The sequence below is a fragment of the Ichthyophthirius multifiliis genome (genome assembly GCF_000220395.1).
Source record: "Ichthyophthirius multifiliis unplaced genomic scaffold scaff_1120509250615, whole genome shotgun sequence".
NCBI lineage: Eukaryota > Ciliophora > Oligohymenophorea > Hymenostomatida > Ichthyophthirius > Ichthyophthirius multifiliis.
In genome coordinates, this window is record NW_004086595.1 from 11,093 (window position 1) to 28,317 (window position 17,225).

Here is a 17,225-nt window from a genome sequence, read left to right on the forward strand (position 1 = left end):
AATATACCTAAATAATAAATATATATATATATATAATATATATATATATATTTAATTAATATAATTACTTCATATGTAAATTACATGAAAACTCCTTCAAATAGTTATTCAATATAATTTTTTAAATCGCTATAATATAAATATATGCCTTTTTTTTTTATTTTGGTTATATTTTTAGTTTTACTTTCGAAAACAATATAAAATCTAATCAAAAGTTCTTTGTAATTATTTTTAAAATATTCATCTAAATTTAATAATTCCTATTTTATTTATTTTAATTTTTTTATCATATATATTTTTTTACTTGATTTTATTATATTTTATCTTCATAATTATCTATTTACTTAAAGTATTCAAAATCAAAAAGAATATTTTTATATTTAGAATTTTCTGAATTATCGTAAAATGATTTAGGTATATTTTCAGAAAGTCTTTATAATTCTGCCAATATTGTAGATCCTCTAGAAACTAATTTTAATAGATTTTAGCCACAAACATTTTCAGGAGCTAAAAAATGATTCATATTTTTATGTTTTTAATTATTAAATATAAAAGAAATAGTATTGTATTATATATATTTTATTTTATTTATTTCTTTTGTAAAATATTTTATATATAATATTAATTTATTTATATATTTTTTTATTTTAATTTTTTTTCTTTTTTATCCAAAAAATACTTGACTATAAATAAAATTATTAAATAAAATTTCTATTTTATAAACTTTTTATAAAAAATTAATAATTTATATATATTATATTTTAGTATAGATTATGAAATTTATTTTTCTTTATTTCTCAATTATTATAATAAATATCGTTCTTATTTTAAATCTAATAATTATTTTGTTTTTTAAAATTATACTATTCATTTTATATTATAATATTATCGATTTTGTTTATTATATTATCTTCTTTGTTTTACTATATTTTTATTTTTAAAAATATAATGAAATTAAAATATAAAGTAATTAATTAAATATACAATTTTTAAAATATTAGAAAAATGATGATATTATTATTTAAATATTTCTTATTATTCTTTGCCAGAATAATTTTCTTTTATTTAGTCTTAAAATTTATTTTAATCTTTATTAATTTTCTAATAAGAAAAAAAAAATAAATAATCTTCATTTGTATTATTATTATATTATTATTATTATTATTATTATTATTATTATTACTTTCTTTATTATCTTTTATATTATTATTTTATTAATAATAATTTAAATAATTTTAATTTTATTTTTAGTTTTATTTTTTGTTATTTGTTTCATTTTTATTTTCGTTTTCATTTTCAGAATAAATATTATAGAATTATTTTATTTTTCTTTATTATTTTAATTATTCTTATTATTTTAATATTTATTATATTTATTATATATAATTTTATATATAAGTTTTTACTTCTAATTAATATAAGTTTATAACAGCTAATTATTTACTTTATTAATTATTTTAATTTATATTTTTATTAATTTAATCATTTTTTTATTTATTTTAATTTAATTTTTTATTGCTTTAATGTTATTATTTGTTACTTTTTTCTATAATATTTTTAATCTAATCTTATTTTTTATTATTTTAAAATAATTTTTTATTAATTTTATCTTAAAAAATCTAGTTATTAATCATACTATTTAATATATAAATTAAAATTAAAAAAAAAAAAAAAAAAATATTACTCAATACAATTTTTTTTTTATTAACTTTATTCTATATTACTCATATAATTATTTAAGATTTTTTATTTTTTTAACCAGAATCATTTTATATATTTATTTATTTTTTTTGATCCTAAATATTATTTTCTTTAGAAATAATTTTCTTTCTTAAAAAATTATTATTTAAAATACATGTATTAGTCGTTATTTTTTTAGAAAAATCATTATTTTTTTAACCTTACAATTAATCATTTTAATTTTTTTATTATTAAAACTCTTTATCAAAAAACAAATCAATTTATTTTATTTTATTTAATATTTCTTTTTTCTTTATTTCGGCTATTTAAAATAAAGAAAAGTTCTTATAAATAATTTATTATTGATTTTCGAAATTATCTTTGTTTTAATTCGGTAAATATAATGATTATTATTTTTATTTTAATCTTTTTTATATTTTTTTTTCAATTATTTCGTTTTTTATATATTTCTATTTATTAATAAAATATTGATATTCTTCTTTTTCTTATTAATTTTTTATATCGTTTTCTGTTTAAATTTATTTTTCTATTTATGTTTCTTTCTAATCTTATTTTTCATATTATAATTTTTATTCTAAAATTTCAAAAGATGATTTTTCATTTAAATTTTCAATTTATTCTTTAGGAATTTCATTTTCATCTTTTTAAATTTCAATTTCTTCTTTTAAAATTTAATTTTATATTAAATTAACTCTCTAATTATCCTCTTCATTGTTTATAATTAATTATTATTATTCAAAATAATTATCTTATTCTTAATTTGAATTACTCTATGTTTTTTACTAACTATTTTAAAAATTCAAACATTCCTCTTGATATCTTACTATTTCCTAATCTTAATTGATGAGATCAGTTTTTTATTCTTGTAAATAAAATTAATTATTATTATTATTATTATTAAAATTATTATTATTATTATTATTATTATTATTATTATTATTATTATTATTTTTATTTATCATTTAATTTTCACCTTCCATATTTAATTACTAAATAGGAATACATTAGAATTCTTTAACTTTTTAATCATTATCCTTAATATAAAAAAGTTAGCTAAAATTATTTTATTTTTAACCACTAAATGAAAGTTTAAAAGATTACTCTGCAGTTTATTCATGTACAGTAGTTAAATTTAAGTAATTAGAATATTAATGTTAAAAAAAGTATAAAGATTAAACTCTATATATTTATTTAAATAATATAATATAAAAAAAATTCTTACCTTTAATTTTTTTATAATTATTTAATTTTTTATTTTTCAAATTCAGAAGTTACTTGTCTTGTATTTATATAAGTAGTTTATTTATTTCTTATATTATTTTTATATTAAGATAAACCAAGGTCACTTTTTATATTTGGTTATGATAATGGAGTATTTATTATTTATTAATTCATTTTATTTTTTTCTTATTTTATTAAACATAAAGTATTTTTATATTGTAAGGGTTTATTATTTAAATATATATTAGCTGAATGATGACTGTTATATTATTATTTTTAATTTGTAGTATTATATAAAGAATACTATTTAAAATTATAGTTAGTGTTTATAAGTTATTGTTTATAATTAATAATATCTTGTTTTGGTTAATTTATCTATATACAACTTTTTAATCTTGTTATTATTTGTTTAGGAGAAGTTTTTTGTAAAGTATTATACGTCTTGGCTGAAGGTGAAGTTTAAAATGTTTGGTTGATTAAATTTATTTGCTAATTCATATATTATTATTTTTTCTAATATTTTATATTAGTTTTTTTTTATTTTAAATAACATATAAATAAAAAAATAAAAAATAAATATATGAATTTATATTTATATATAATATATATAATAATTTTGTCATATTTATTTAAATTTAGTTTGTTAAAATTGTTTAAGTATTTATATAAAATTTTATTAATATAAAATTACACTTTTAATATGATGTTTTTATAGTTATCTAATTATTTTTTTAATATAAATGTTTAATTTTTCTAATAATATAATTAATATTTTTCAATCTAATACTCATATTTATAAAAAAAAATAAAAAAAAAAAACATTCTAAATAAAATAAAATAAAAATAATATAAAATTTAAAATATAAATTAGTAAAAAAATCTTTTGAAAAAATATTACACATAAATATAAAATAAAAAAATATAAATATTTAATAAAATAAAATATATATATATATATATATACATAATAATAAAATAAAATAAAAAAAAATCATTATTAAATTCACATAATTTAAATTTATTTATTTAAATCTTTTTAATGTAATTTATGTTTATTATTATTATTATATAGATTCTAAAATATAATTAATAAATTATATATGAAAACATTTTTTATATTAAAAAAATTCTTTAATCTTTATTAAAAATCATTAAAATAAAAAAAAATCATGTAGCTTTTAAAAACTCAATATAATTTATATATCCTAAAAAAAAAAAATTTCTAAGGTTATCAACAAATTAAAGAAAATTTTAAAATATCATTTTTATATTAAAAAATATATTTTTATTAAAATATTTTTAAAATAATAAAACATAATTTCTTTAATAATTACAAGAAAAATTATAAAAAACAAATTTAGTATAAAAACTTTATAATATATTAAATATTTTAATAAAAAACTGATTGAATATTATTTAATAGTTTATTATTTAATTTTAATATTAGTATTATTAATAACATTTATTTATTTAAAATTAAATTTATAAATATAAATTAAGTAAATGTTCAACACAAAAAAAATTATTATAATTTCAAAATAAATCTTCCATCAAAGCTATAAAAAAAAATTGAATATATGTAAAATATATATATATATTTATATATATTTATATATTTATAAATATAAATATTATTATAATATTTATATATATATCTATTTATTTTTAATATATATTATTATTTTATTTAAAATATTACATATAACTTTTATTTTTTACTTATTTAATTAATATATTATTATTAATATTATATATTTAACTCAAATTTTTAATCATCAAATAAAAAATATATATAATACTTACTATCAAAATTAACCATCTTAGATTTATCATCAGCCGGAAATAAAAGTTAAGAAACAGTAACTAATCTTTTTATTGACTAAAGATATTTTCTTGTTGCTTCATCATTAAGAATATCTTTTTTTTTAAAAAAAATATATATAATTATTAAACTAATAAATATTTATTACGTGCAACTTAAGAACTAAAAATCTTCGATCTTCCCGCTCTTTCATGAATACCAACCATAGTAACTCCCATCGGCCAAGCCGCATTTCCTATAGCTAATTATAAATATTTATCATTAGCTTTAGAATATTCTCTCATTAAACAATAATGTGCTATAACATAGAGTCCATCAAGAATTTCTTCTGAACATTTTTAATCCTTTAATAAACCAAAAAGAGGTTTTAGATATTCAATAGTTTACCTATATGTACCTATTAATTTTTATCCTTAAGGGCTTTTTTATCCTCTTCTGTAGAAAATCTCTAATCTAATTTAATCTGCCAGTCTTTGAGTGTTTTTTTACTCCATATATATACATCTTAGCTTTTTTTTTCATTGGAAACGTTTTTTATTTTTTCTGTGGTTTTTTTTTTTTTTTATCCAATTCCTAAATTATCATTTGTGGTTTCTTCTTTTAAAAAACTTTCCTATTATTATAATGTTTTGAATAAATTATTAATTTTATCATCATCTATATATAAATCATCTTATTTTTATTTGTTTTTAAAATCTTCGTCATTCATTTTTAAAAACTTATCGAAAACATTCCCGCCTTAACTTTTATTTTCCATTTATTCAATTTCTAATTTTCTTAATCTTTTATACCTTTACATTGCTGTTTCTCCAAAAAATGTAATTGGAGCTCCAAAACTTCGAAGCTTTTTTACTATTTCTTCAAAAGGTATTGGAGGTAATTCAGTTTCTTGTTTTTCTATGTTTAATATGTCATCTAATTTGGGATCTTTTTTTAATTTCTTATATGGATTTGATATTGTTTTTTCTAATTCTTCTAGATATTGTTGATTTTTTTATTTTTCTTTCTCTTTTTCATTTTATAAATCTTCCAAATATTATCTTTCACGTTCTTTTTCGATAACAGAATTTCTTATATATTGGCCTTGTGCTTTTATTTCTTGTTACTTTTTACTTAGTACTCTTTTAAGGAATCCATATATATAAATTATTATTCAATTTTTTTAAATATGTATTTATATTTCTTTCTAGTTAATAAGAAATCAAATTTATTTTAATATAAAAAGACACATATAGATATATTTTTTAAAAAAATAAATAAAAATCATATATTTATTTTTTAGAAATAAAAAAAAACATAAAAATGATAATATTAATCTTGACTCTATTTTTTAAAGATAAATAGAGTGTAAATTATTATCTAAATCAATAAGATATTTATAATCTTATAAAAGTTATTTAGACTTGCATAGGGCTTTTTTTTATATAGAAATAGCTCTTACTTATAAAGGTAATATGATGCAAGTAAATCAACTTTTATCAATTTTTAATTATATAAATATTTTAAATTTGTAAATATAAAAATAAGTTTTTGTATTAAATTACAACTAAATAAATGGTTTAAATAATTAAACTAATTTTATTAAGCTTTATATAATATCTGTATATAATTTTTAATTCAAATATTAAATATAATTTAATTATTAAAAATGTATAAAAGTAATTTAATTAATTGTAAAAATAAGAAATAAATATTTATAAATAAATACAAATAATATTAAGTGTGTTTAAAAGAATAAATATTATAAAAATACAAACTCTTTAAGTAATTAGCAAAAAAAAAAATATTAATTAATTTTAAAGTTATAGGATTGAATATTATTAATTTTTTAATTAAAATGTCAATAAATAATTTACTAAATGATATAAATATGAATGTGATACTTAGAGAAAAAAAAAAAAAAATAATTTCTATAAAATCATAAGTATATAATTTTAAAAAGTTTTTAAATATTAATTTTATTAAAAAACTTATATAAATTATAAATAAAAATTAAATAACATTTTATTAATTTTATATATAATGAAGTTTAATATTAATAAATAAAAATAAAATAGTATTTTATATCTTATTCTCTTTTTTCAATCTGGAATAAATATATAATTTGCTTTTTCTTATTATTTTAACTTACAATTATTTTTAATAAAATCATCAATAACTATTACTAAAGATTCTTATTTTTATTTTCTTTGAATAGTTTAAAATTATTATTTAAAAGAATTATTATTAGGTAATTTAGAATTATTGTTATATTATACAATATCATTTTAACTATATTTATTTTTAAAATTATAATTATTATTATTATTATTATTATTATTATTATTATTATTATTATTATTTTATTATTTTTTAATTAATTATTTTTCAAACTATATTAATTATTATTTTACAGCAATATTTTTTTTTTCATATTATTTATATTCTTTTTATTCTTTATATGGAGAATATTTTTATTAAATATATAAATCGTTATTTGATTAAATAGTCAAATTTTTTATTTAATTTTTATTTTATTATTATTATTAATTACTTATTTCAGTTTAAATATTTTCTATTTAATCATTTTCTATTGATGAAATTTATTAAATATTATCAAATTATGATTTCTATTATTTAATTTCACATTTTTATTGTTATTAAAATATTTTTTATTAATCATATTTTGATAACTATATTTATTTTTAATATTGATATTATTCAAATATTTTAGAATATTATTGATTTTTTTTAAATATTAATTTATTTAATTAAGTTTGTTAATTTAAATCATTTTTTTGATTTTATTATTATTTATTTATTAAATTTTTATATTAAATTTATTAATTTTCATGATTTTATATAAATTATAATTAGTTTATATTTTTTTAATATTTTATATTTGAAACATTTTATTTTGCTTTTTTATTTAAATATTTTTATTGATTATATTATTATTATTATAATTAGTTTGATTTTTTTTATTGATTATCTTGGATTTAATGTATAATATTTTTTTATTAGTTTTATTAAGATAAATGCTTTTATTATTATTGGAAATTATATTGTTTTAATAAATTTAAATTATATTATTATAATTGAAATTATTATTATTATTATAATTAATATTATAGTTATTGTTATTATTTATATTAATGATATTATTATTATTATTATTATTATTATTATTATTATTATTATTATTATTATTATTAATACTATTCAATAATATTTTTTTAAACTTTTTATTATTAATTTTTTTCTTATTAATCAATTATTAAAAATTTTTATTATTGTATTTATTTTAATTGATTTTAATTTTTATTTAATTCTTAATATTTTGATTTATTTTATATTTTATTTAATTAACTCTATTTTTAATTTTAAAACTATTTACTATTTCCTAAATTACTATATTATATATTTGTCAATTCATTTTAATTTAATTTTTATATAATATTTTCATTTATGTTTTTACTTTTTTATGAATTATATTTATTTTATATATGTAAGTTGTTATTTATTGTATTAGTTGTTTTATTAATATCATGTTTATTCTCTATATTTTAAATTTAGTTTATCAGTTATATTTACTCTTCATTATCATAAATTAATTTCATTTCAACACTATTATCTGAAGTATTTATATTTTGAATTTCATATTCAAATAATTTACATAAAGATTCTTCTTTAAAACTTGATATGGATTTATTCTATTTAGTTATTATTTAACTATTGTCATTACTTATTACTGTTTTATTACATAATAATGATTTTTCTTGATTTGATATTAAATCTTATTCACTTGATATTAATTTATATTTACTAGATTTTTCTATATTGCTGAGAAAAGATTTATAATTTTTTTCTATATTCAATACTTATTTTTATTTATTAAAAAATTCTCTATTGCATAGAAATGATTTTTCTATGTCTGAAATCGAATAATCTTTACTTGAAATATACTCATGTTTTGTTTATAATTATGCATCATATTCGAAATACTATAATTCATATATATTTAATGTTTCTAAAAACTCATTATTATCATTATCTTTTTCTATTATAGATTAATCAAATATTTCTTTTAAGTTTTTAATATCAGAATAAGTATTATTATTTTAATATTATTTTGATATAAGTTCATTAAGTTTTTTTTATATATAATCATATTCATCATTTTATTTATATTCGTCTTATAAAAAATAAGCTTTTTAATTTAAAATTTAATTAGTTAATTAATATTGCTTTTGCTTTTCTAAAAACTTTATTTTTTAATAATTTCTAAACTCTTCATCTTCTATGTATTCATTATAAAAAAAATCCATTTTATATAAATATAATACAAAAAAAAATATATAAATATTTTATTTATATTATAATTTGTGTTTTAGATTTTTTTTTTTTTTTTTTAAATATAATGAATTTGCGCAATTTTTTATTATTTTTTCCGAGTTTAATTATATTGGCAATTTTATTTAAATTTTTTGTTTTTTGGCAAAATATTAGAATACTATAATTTTGTTATTTAAACATTTTTTTTTATTTTTTTAGGAACCCAAAATACATTTTATTTTTTATATTATTTTATCTTTATATAAATAACAAAAAATAATACTAAAATATTAAAATATAAAAAAAAATATATATATATATATATACATATATATTTTCTTTCTTTTTAAATATAAATATTGTATGAAATTATTTAATATAAAAGGCTATTTTTGTTAAATAAATAATTAGATTTAATACAATGTAGTGTTTTTATTTATATTATAAATTTATTATTTATATAATATTAATTCATTTTAATTTTTTTTCTCTTTTTATTATATTAATTTATTTCTTTTAATATTAATGATTAATTTCATTATTATTACATTCAAGAAATTTAAAATTAAATATGTATTGCTTAAAATTAATGTAATTATAAATTTATATTATCAAAAAATAGCAAATATTAATAATGGTTGTTATAAACTATTTAATTATTAAATTAATAATTTGATTATAATAAAAATAAATGTAATTATCATCCCTATTTAATAATTTATACATATTTCTTCTTCTTTTACTTTTAAATTTTAAAAATTATTATCACATATATATAAAAAAAAGGACCAATTAAATAATATTATTATCTATAAAATAATTTTTTTAAATATAAAATGCATTTTATTATTTACTTAATTTCTTATCATAATAAGTAAATACATATATATACTTTATTTTAATATAAAAATAAATAAGATTCCAATTTAAAATTTATATAAAATACTATAAATATTTCAAAAAAAATAAAAATAAAAAAAAATGAACTAATTTAAATTAATAAAAACATAATACTAATAATTTCTTAATGCCTCCAAAGGAGACCAAGAATCCACAAAATAAATAATATAAACACTAAAACAATAAAACATTTTAATAATATAAAACACCAATACTTCTTTATTATTAAAAAATTAAAATACCTTTTAATAATAACTAGGAATAACATACCAAAATCAGTTTTAAAATCCAAACTATATAAAAAATATATAAAAAGCAGGTTTTTTAAAAAATAACCACAATTTTATAAAAATTGAAGAAAAGGAAAAAAATTAAGAATTAATTAATTTTTTTAATATTTTTTTCTTAAATTTTATTTAAATAATTGATTTTTATTATTTTTCGGATTTTTTCAAAAATACATATTCTAATACTGAATTTTTTAAAAATTAAAAAACGTCTTTTTTTGGTTTAAATACTACTTTTGAAAAAAATTCTTAACAAATTTTACCTTTTTAATATGATTGGGCATTAGTTTCTATATTTTTTGTTAAATAGAATTAAAGTTTAAGTGCTTTACTGAAAAATGAATATGGTGAAAATATTCCTATTAAAATAAATAAAGGTGAAATAATTATTTAGGGAGGAATTTGTTTACAAATTTTAACAAATAATGAATTAAAAGCATAATTTTAAAATTCATAAAAAAATAAATTTTTAATTAAATAAATTTTCTCTTTTTCATCTTTTTGGCATTTTATGATTACTTTTTATAAAAAAATGTTAATTTTTTATATAAAAAAGGTTCTATTATTTAAAAAATTGAATTTTAATAGTGTATATCTTGGATAAAATTATATGAAAAGTACATATATGTATAAACATGTAAATAATACATAAAATAATTATCAAATAATATAAATGAAGAAACTCCAAAACTAGAAAAAATTCGCTAACTAGGAATAAAAGGAAATAAATAGATAAATATATTCGAATTCAATATTTTAGACTCAACTATGAACATAGGAGAATTTTTTAAAATAAATTAAAAAAAAGATACTTTTTATGCTTTTTTAACCAAATATTAAATCCAAGGTTAAGGATAAGGTAAAAATAAATGGATATCCCCAAAAGGGAATTTCTATTGTACTTTTTTAATTAATTTTCCTATTTTTTCATCTATTATTCCTTTGATTATTTCTTTGGTAGTTTGTGAGAGTTTAGATTAAATGCTTTTTTAGAAACAAAAAAAAGATTTTTTAAAAATTAAATGGATTAATGATGTGCATTTTGAAAATAAAAAAATTGCAGGAATATTAGTTAAAAGTGATCAAAATATGAATCTTTTAATTGGTGTTGGGGTAAATTTATATGTAAAACCAAAAGAATTGGAAAATTAGACGATTTCTTTATTTGATATTATTTAATAAAAAATAGATCCTGTCGATTTTTTAGATATTCTTTGGGAAAAAATTTATTATTATTTAGATATCATTTAATATAATAACGAATTAACTAAATAATTGATTAATAAAATTAATTAAAGGTTAGCTTTTTAAGGCGAAAAAATATATATTTATGATTATTAATTGAAAAATATTATACATGAAGGGATTTTTTTAGGAATTAATTAATGGGGAAATGCCCTTATTTAAGATTTAGATGATCCAAGTAAAGTTTAGGTAGTTATATAGGGAAGAATGAGAAAAAATAAATGATTTTTTTATATTATTTATATATATATAATTATAAAATAAATAAAAAATATATTTTTAATTAAAAATTCTTTTTTTTTTTATTAAATAAAAAAAAAGTCTAACTTTTTGTTGTTTTTGTAATTTATAAAATCTTCCAAAAATGCATTTTAAATAAATTTCTAATATAAGAACAATAAAGCGAATTAAAAAAATCTTTTATATTGGATAAAATTAGTTAGATATCGAACTTTTTAACTTAAAGAAAATAATAAACCTATTAACAAATTTAAAGTAGAAAAAAAAAAACAAAAAAACATAAAAAACAAAGTAAAAATTAGATAATAAATAAGTTTTTAAAATTAATATTTGATCTTTTAATAAAAGCCACTATTAATATCTTTTTTTGTTTAATTTTTTATTAAAAATAATAACAAAAGAAGACATATATATTTCTTTTTATTTTTTTTTATAAATTATTTATTTCTGTAAAAAATTCTAATTTATAATTCAAACGCATAATTTTAAATTTTATTTAATTTTTTATTTAAATATAAATAAACTCCATTTATAATAATTAATCTTCATTTATTTTAAAAAATGCTACTTAAACGCTATAACTTTTCATAAATAAATCCGAAATCAATCAAAATAATATTTTAATAATCTTAAAAGAAGCATCATACTGTAATTTCAAGTCTAAAAGTAAACTCTTATTTCGAATTTTAATTAAAAATGTACAAAACATTAGCAATGAACATTATATTTTTATTTTTCATATAGTTTATTATTCTATTTTTATTTTACGTAAATAAATTTTTTTTTTTCAGTTTTATAAAATAATTCAGAGAAAATTACAGATATTTACTAAAAAAAACAACAACAAAAAAAATGGAAAAATTTAAAAACTTTTTTCTAAAAAACTTTTCTAATATTTATATTATATACAGTTTTAATATAATTATTTATTTTTTTATATTTTTTGAAACACTTATTATAATTATTATATAAATTAATAGTATTTTAAAAATATATATATCTTTTGATATTTAATTTTATTATATAGGATAATATATATAATATTTTTTTTGTTTAAATTAAAGACATTGATTGTATTGAAATATTTATTAATTTAAATATAAATATATATTAATTTAGTTGTTTTTTTATTAATAATAATTTATATAATATATATAAATATTTATTTTTTTTTGTCATTTTTTAATAAATTAAAGTTCTTCCCAAAAAGAAATTACTACACTTTAATTAATTAATTTTTCTTAAAATTTAATAAATTAATTTTCCGCAGTCTCATTTTTTAACTAAACATCATCTATACCAAAAAATATATTATTTTTATTTGGCAAATTAAATCCTGAATTAAAATTGGGTAAAAAGTTATTCAAAATCTTACTTTCTTCGTTTTTAAACATTTAAATAGCAGGTGGAAAACTTTTTTTATTTATTTTATTTTTCATATAATCCTTAAGTATGAAATTTGCTGTTTTCTTAAACTATTCCTTATCTTCACCCTATTATTAATAACTTTAATTTAATATTTATCCTATTCTAGTCTCAAAATTAACTCCTAAGTCAAAATTCCTTTCTTAAGATAAATAATTTTTATTATTTTTATACATTTATCCATGCTATTATGAATTTTAATTATTTAAATCTTTTTGTGACTTGTTTTTCCCTTCAAATTTAATTTAGTTTATGGCTTCAATGGACTTTGCAAGTCTTTTAGCCTCTTAATCTCCTCTCCAAATAGTATTTTCTCTTCTTTATGTTGCATTATAGGATTTTTACCTTAAGAGTTTTTGTACTTTTTATTATTTATTTTTTCTTTTAAATTTTTCCTAAAGTTTTTTCTTAAAAGAATAATAAGTTATACTACCATCTTCATCAGTGAATTCATGCGAATTTTTAAATTAATAAGAATTATAATTTTGAAGATTTTATAAATTATTAAAATTATTATTATTATTATTATTATTATTATTATTATTATTAATATTATTATTATTATGATTATGACTATGACTTACGTTATGACTATGATTATGATTTTGATTTTGATTTTGAATTTGATTTTGATTATGATTATGATTATGATTATGATTATGATTATGATTATGATTATGATTATGATTATTATTATATTAATTGATATTTATATTTTCATTATTATTTAAATTTTTCTAAGAATTTTAATTATTATTTTAAATTATTTAAATATCATTTTATCCTGTCGTGTTTTAAATTTTAGGCTTTAGCAATTCGAAAAAATCTATTTTTTCTGGTTTTTATTTAAATATATTCAAACGGTGATTAATAGTTTCTAATTTTGGAACATTATGATTATTATTATTTACATCTTATATTATAGAATTCCAAAGTTTACCAGTTCGTTCTTATTTTTCTTATCTTCATCATTTTCATTTGATTTTTATTTATTTTCACATTTTTCATCATCAGAAACTTTTAATCTTTCAAATTTTATATTGTCTTATAATTACTAGTTTTAATTAAAAAAATTTTTCATTTATTAACTTAAATGAATAAACTCATTTTTATTATCTATATTTTTTGGTTTTTTTTTGTATTTTTTAAATATTTTATTTATAAATACCTATAGTTGTTATTTCATCTTCAGATGATATAATAGATATATCTGAATGTACAGATCTTCAGAACTAAATATTAATTATTCTTTTTGTTATTTTTTATATTGAGACGGCATTTTTTTTTTTAATAAAAAAAATAATTCTTTTAAATATTATGAATGATTTTTTTATTTTATTTATTTTTATTTTTATGTATTTTTTATTTTTATTAAAAATATTTTATAAATTTTATTTAGTTTTATTTATTATTTAATTGCTTTATTTAGTTCACAGAATTTTTTTTTTTTTTTTTCATAAATAAAAATAAATTATTATATTCATTTTTTTATTTAAATTATAACTTTATTCATTTTTTTATATAAAATTATTTATTATTACTTCCCTTAACAAAAATTAAAAAACTAAATAATATAATAGCTTATAGTCTTATAAATTTATTTAGGTTTTTTTGATTTGTATTTAAATTAGTAAAAAATATATATTAAATAAAAAATATATATTTAATAAATATATATATATATATATATATAACATATAACATAATATTAAAAATACAATTATATCAAAATGGCTCATTAAGGATTTAACTTAAACGGAGGTGCTCATCCTTGTTTACCTTTTTATGAAAGAATGCTCGATTGTATTAGAGCAGAAATTTTACCACTTAAAATGTGTACAGATGAAACAGAAGATTATGTTGAATGTCATTAGAGAAAAAAACAAGTTTTTTGATTATTTTATTATTTTTATTTAAAGTTAAAATATATTTAAAATAGGTTATTTTAAATTATAAATTAAGTCAAGAACTTAATAAAAATTTAATTGTAGCCTTACCTAAATATGATGAAGAAAATGATAGATTTTTACCATAAAGTGCATTTAATACAGATGAAATATTCAATAAAGGAAGAAGATGATAGTAATGGATTTTTTTATTTATTATTATTGAAAATAATATAAAATTTTTTATAAAAAAAAGAAAAATATTGCAAGTTTTAAATATTTCATTATAAAATCTTATATGATTATTAAATATATATATATAAAAAAAAAATCAATAAAAGGAATAAAGATTATATCCAATTATTTTTTTTTTGAAAAAAAAAAAAAAATTAATAATAAAAAATATTTTTAAATTAAATATTTTTTTTTTATTTATTTATTTAATTACTGAATTTTTTTTCTTTTCTTAAATATAAATTAAATAGCTATTGTGTATTTATAAACAAAAAAATGAAAAAGATTATTTTTTTGCTTTAATATAAAAAAAATAAGAATATATAAATAATTTATATTTTTACATTATAAAAAAAAAAAAAAAAATATGTTTAATTATTATATTATAAAAGTCCATTTTAATATATTTAATACAATAAATATAATATATATATATATATTTTTTTTTATTTATTAATTTATTATTATCTGTTCTTAATTCGTTTTTTTTTTTTTTTTTCAATTATATCTTTAATAATTTTATTAAATAGTATATAATATACTTTATATTAATTATTCTGAACATTAAGAATTTTACATTTCTTCAATAGTAAACAAGGGAAAAACTAAATTTAAGCATTTATTATTTACTAGAAAATAAGTAAATCAAAAAAATATATATATGTATTATTATAATTTACTTATATTTTTTTATATAGATTATATTTATTCTTATTAAGCATTAGAATTTTATTTATTTTATGAATATTCGAATTATTTAACAGGAGTTTAAAATTTAATCATAGATTTATAAGCTTAAAATCCTTTAGAATTTTAAATAGAAAATTAGGAAATAATTTAATTACTTATTATTATTATTATTATTATTATTATTATTATTATTATTATATTGGATATATTTATTATTTTCTTATATTTATTTATTTGGTGAAATAAATACTTTTTTTAGTATTTTTTTTGGATTTTCTTCATATTTTTTTTAGTTTTTACTAAAACTATTTATTTCTTATTCTTATTTTTATATTTTTATTTTTCTTTTGATTGTTGAATTCCAATGATTTTTTATTGCATTATCAGTTCTTCCAGGTAATAATTTAGTAATAAGAGCCCATTTATTACCATATCTTTATTATAAAATATAATTTATATATTATATACAAATAAATACATTTTATGAGCCTCTATAATTTTCTAATCTTCATCTTCTGTCCATTTATCTTTTTTGATTTATGGATTTAAATGATTATGCCATCTATATAAATATCAATAAACATAAAACATATAAAAAATACCTTTCTCTGCATTATTTACCAATTCTTCCAGGTAAACTTTTAGCAATTTGACTCCATTTTTAAGGCCCTTATTCTATTACTAATTCACTTAATATTTAATCTTCTTCTTTTGTCCAAGGTCCTTTTACAAGAGAAGGATTTAATACTTTTTACCATCTATGTAAACACTAAACATCACTTCTATCTGGAAAATTACTTGCTATTTTTTTCCAGTTTTTTGGCCCATATTATTATACAAGGTCTTTCAAAAGTTCATCTTCTTCTTTTTTCCACCATCTTTTGGTCTATTGTTCATTGTTTTAAACTCCAAGACTAGTATTTAAGCAATTTGAAGATTCAGAATTGGAAAAAGATGAAGGTGTATTTTATTAAGGTGAAGAAGATTTTAACATTTATTTAACTAAATCAATAAATACATCATTTTGAGAAGTTGTAGTAAGAAATTTTTATTGGGTTTGGTCTGAATATTATCTTTTTTATTAAGGAATAGGTGTTTTTATTTCCATTTTTTTTTAGTTAAAGAGATAATTTTTTTTTTTTTTTTTTTTTTTTCCTCCTTTTTTTTTTTTTTTCCAATTTTTTTTTTTTTTTTTTCCGGTGGGAACCGGTTAATTTTAATTTTATTTTTCCCTTTTATTTTTTTTTTTTTTAAAAAAAA

At 14.0% G+C, this 17,225-nt stretch overlaps 3 protein-coding genes across 3 annotated transcripts, besides 37 other annotated features; 1 reads left to right on the forward strand and 2 right to left on the reverse strand. All coding sequences in view use genetic code 6, as the record gives it.

Moving 5' to 3' along the window:
- Positions 1-14: 14 nt before the first annotated feature.
- Positions 15-56: a microsatellite.
- Positions 18-51: a microsatellite.
- Positions 19-51: a microsatellite.
- Positions 21-50: a microsatellite.
- Positions 57-940: 884 nt separating the features above from the next.
- Positions 941-974: a microsatellite.
- Positions 975-1,136: 162 nt separating this feature from the next.
- Positions 1,137-1,217: a microsatellite.
- A 98-nt stretch (positions 1,218-1,315) lies between these two features.
- Positions 1,316-1,380: a microsatellite.
- Positions 1,381-1,451: 71 nt separating this feature from the next.
- Positions 1,452-1,513: a microsatellite.
- Positions 1,452-1,613: a microsatellite.
- Positions 1,456-1,498: a microsatellite.
- A 680-nt stretch (positions 1,614-2,293) lies between the features above and the next one.
- Positions 2,294-2,380: a microsatellite.
- Positions 2,328-2,380: a microsatellite.
- Positions 2,381-2,579: 199 nt separating this feature from the next.
- Positions 2,580-2,657: a microsatellite.
- A 578-nt stretch (positions 2,658-3,235) lies between these two features.
- Positions 3,236-3,268: a microsatellite.
- A 312-nt stretch (positions 3,269-3,580) lies between these two features.
- Positions 3,581-3,611: a microsatellite.
- A 211-nt stretch (positions 3,612-3,822) lies between these two features.
- Positions 3,823-3,914: a microsatellite.
- Positions 3,915-4,455: 541 nt separating this feature from the next.
- IMG5_084850 (prp18 domain protein) lies at positions 4,456-5,238 on the reverse strand (the record flags this gene model as incomplete). Its single annotated transcript, XM_004035824.1, has 3 exons — positions 4,456-4,478; positions 4,726-4,839; positions 4,893-5,238. The coding sequence occupies 3 exons, from the start codon at positions 5,236-5,238 to the stop codon at positions 4,456-4,458; spliced, it is 483 nt and encodes a 160-aa protein (XP_004035872.1).
- Positions 4,507-4,577: a microsatellite.
- Positions 4,514-4,604: a microsatellite.
- Positions 4,520-4,611: a microsatellite.
- Positions 4,567-4,638: a microsatellite.
- Positions 5,239-6,693: 1,455 nt separating the features above from the next.
- Positions 6,694-6,756: a microsatellite.
- A 276-nt stretch (positions 6,757-7,032) lies between these two features.
- Positions 7,033-7,094: a microsatellite.
- Positions 7,095-7,780: 686 nt separating this feature from the next.
- Positions 7,781-7,846: a microsatellite.
- Positions 7,811-7,936: a microsatellite.
- Positions 7,827-7,938: a microsatellite.
- A 2,828-nt stretch (positions 7,939-10,766) lies between these two features.
- Positions 10,767-10,819: a microsatellite.
- Positions 10,820-13,649: 2,830 nt separating this feature from the next.
- Positions 13,650-13,719: a microsatellite.
- Positions 13,665-13,726: a microsatellite.
- Positions 13,668-13,856: a microsatellite.
- Positions 13,857-14,481: 625 nt separating this feature from the next.
- Positions 14,482-14,524: a microsatellite.
- Positions 14,482-14,528: a microsatellite.
- A 95-nt stretch (positions 14,529-14,623) lies between these two features.
- Positions 14,624-14,694: a microsatellite.
- Positions 14,695-14,786: 92 nt separating this feature from the next.
- Positions 14,787-14,837: a microsatellite.
- Positions 14,811-14,848: a microsatellite.
- Positions 14,849-14,885: 37 nt separating this feature from the next.
- On the forward strand, positions 14,886-15,344 carry IMG5_084860 (hypothetical protein; the record flags this gene model as incomplete). The annotated part of the gene is made up of 2 exons (XM_004035825.1): positions 14,886-15,041; positions 15,095-15,344. 2 exons carry the CDS (start codon positions 14,886-14,888, stop codon positions 15,233-15,235), a joined length of 297 nt encoding a protein of 98 aa, XP_004035873.1. The 3' UTR covers positions 15,236-15,344.
- Positions 15,345-16,115: 771 nt separating this feature from the next.
- Positions 16,116-16,163: a microsatellite.
- A 185-nt stretch (positions 16,164-16,348) lies between these two features.
- On the reverse strand, positions 16,349-17,073 carry IMG5_084870 (myb-like DNA-binding domain protein; the record flags this gene model as incomplete). The annotated part of the gene is made up of 3 exons (XM_004035826.1): positions 16,349-16,399; positions 16,434-16,527; positions 16,568-17,073. The coding sequence occupies 3 exons, from the start codon at positions 17,071-17,073 to the stop codon at positions 16,349-16,351; spliced, it is 651 nt and encodes a 216-aa protein (XP_004035874.1).
- Positions 17,074-17,095: 22 nt separating this feature from the next.
- Positions 17,096-17,161: a microsatellite.
- Positions 17,103-17,163: a microsatellite.
- The last annotated feature ends 62 nt before the right edge of the window (positions 17,164-17,225 follow it).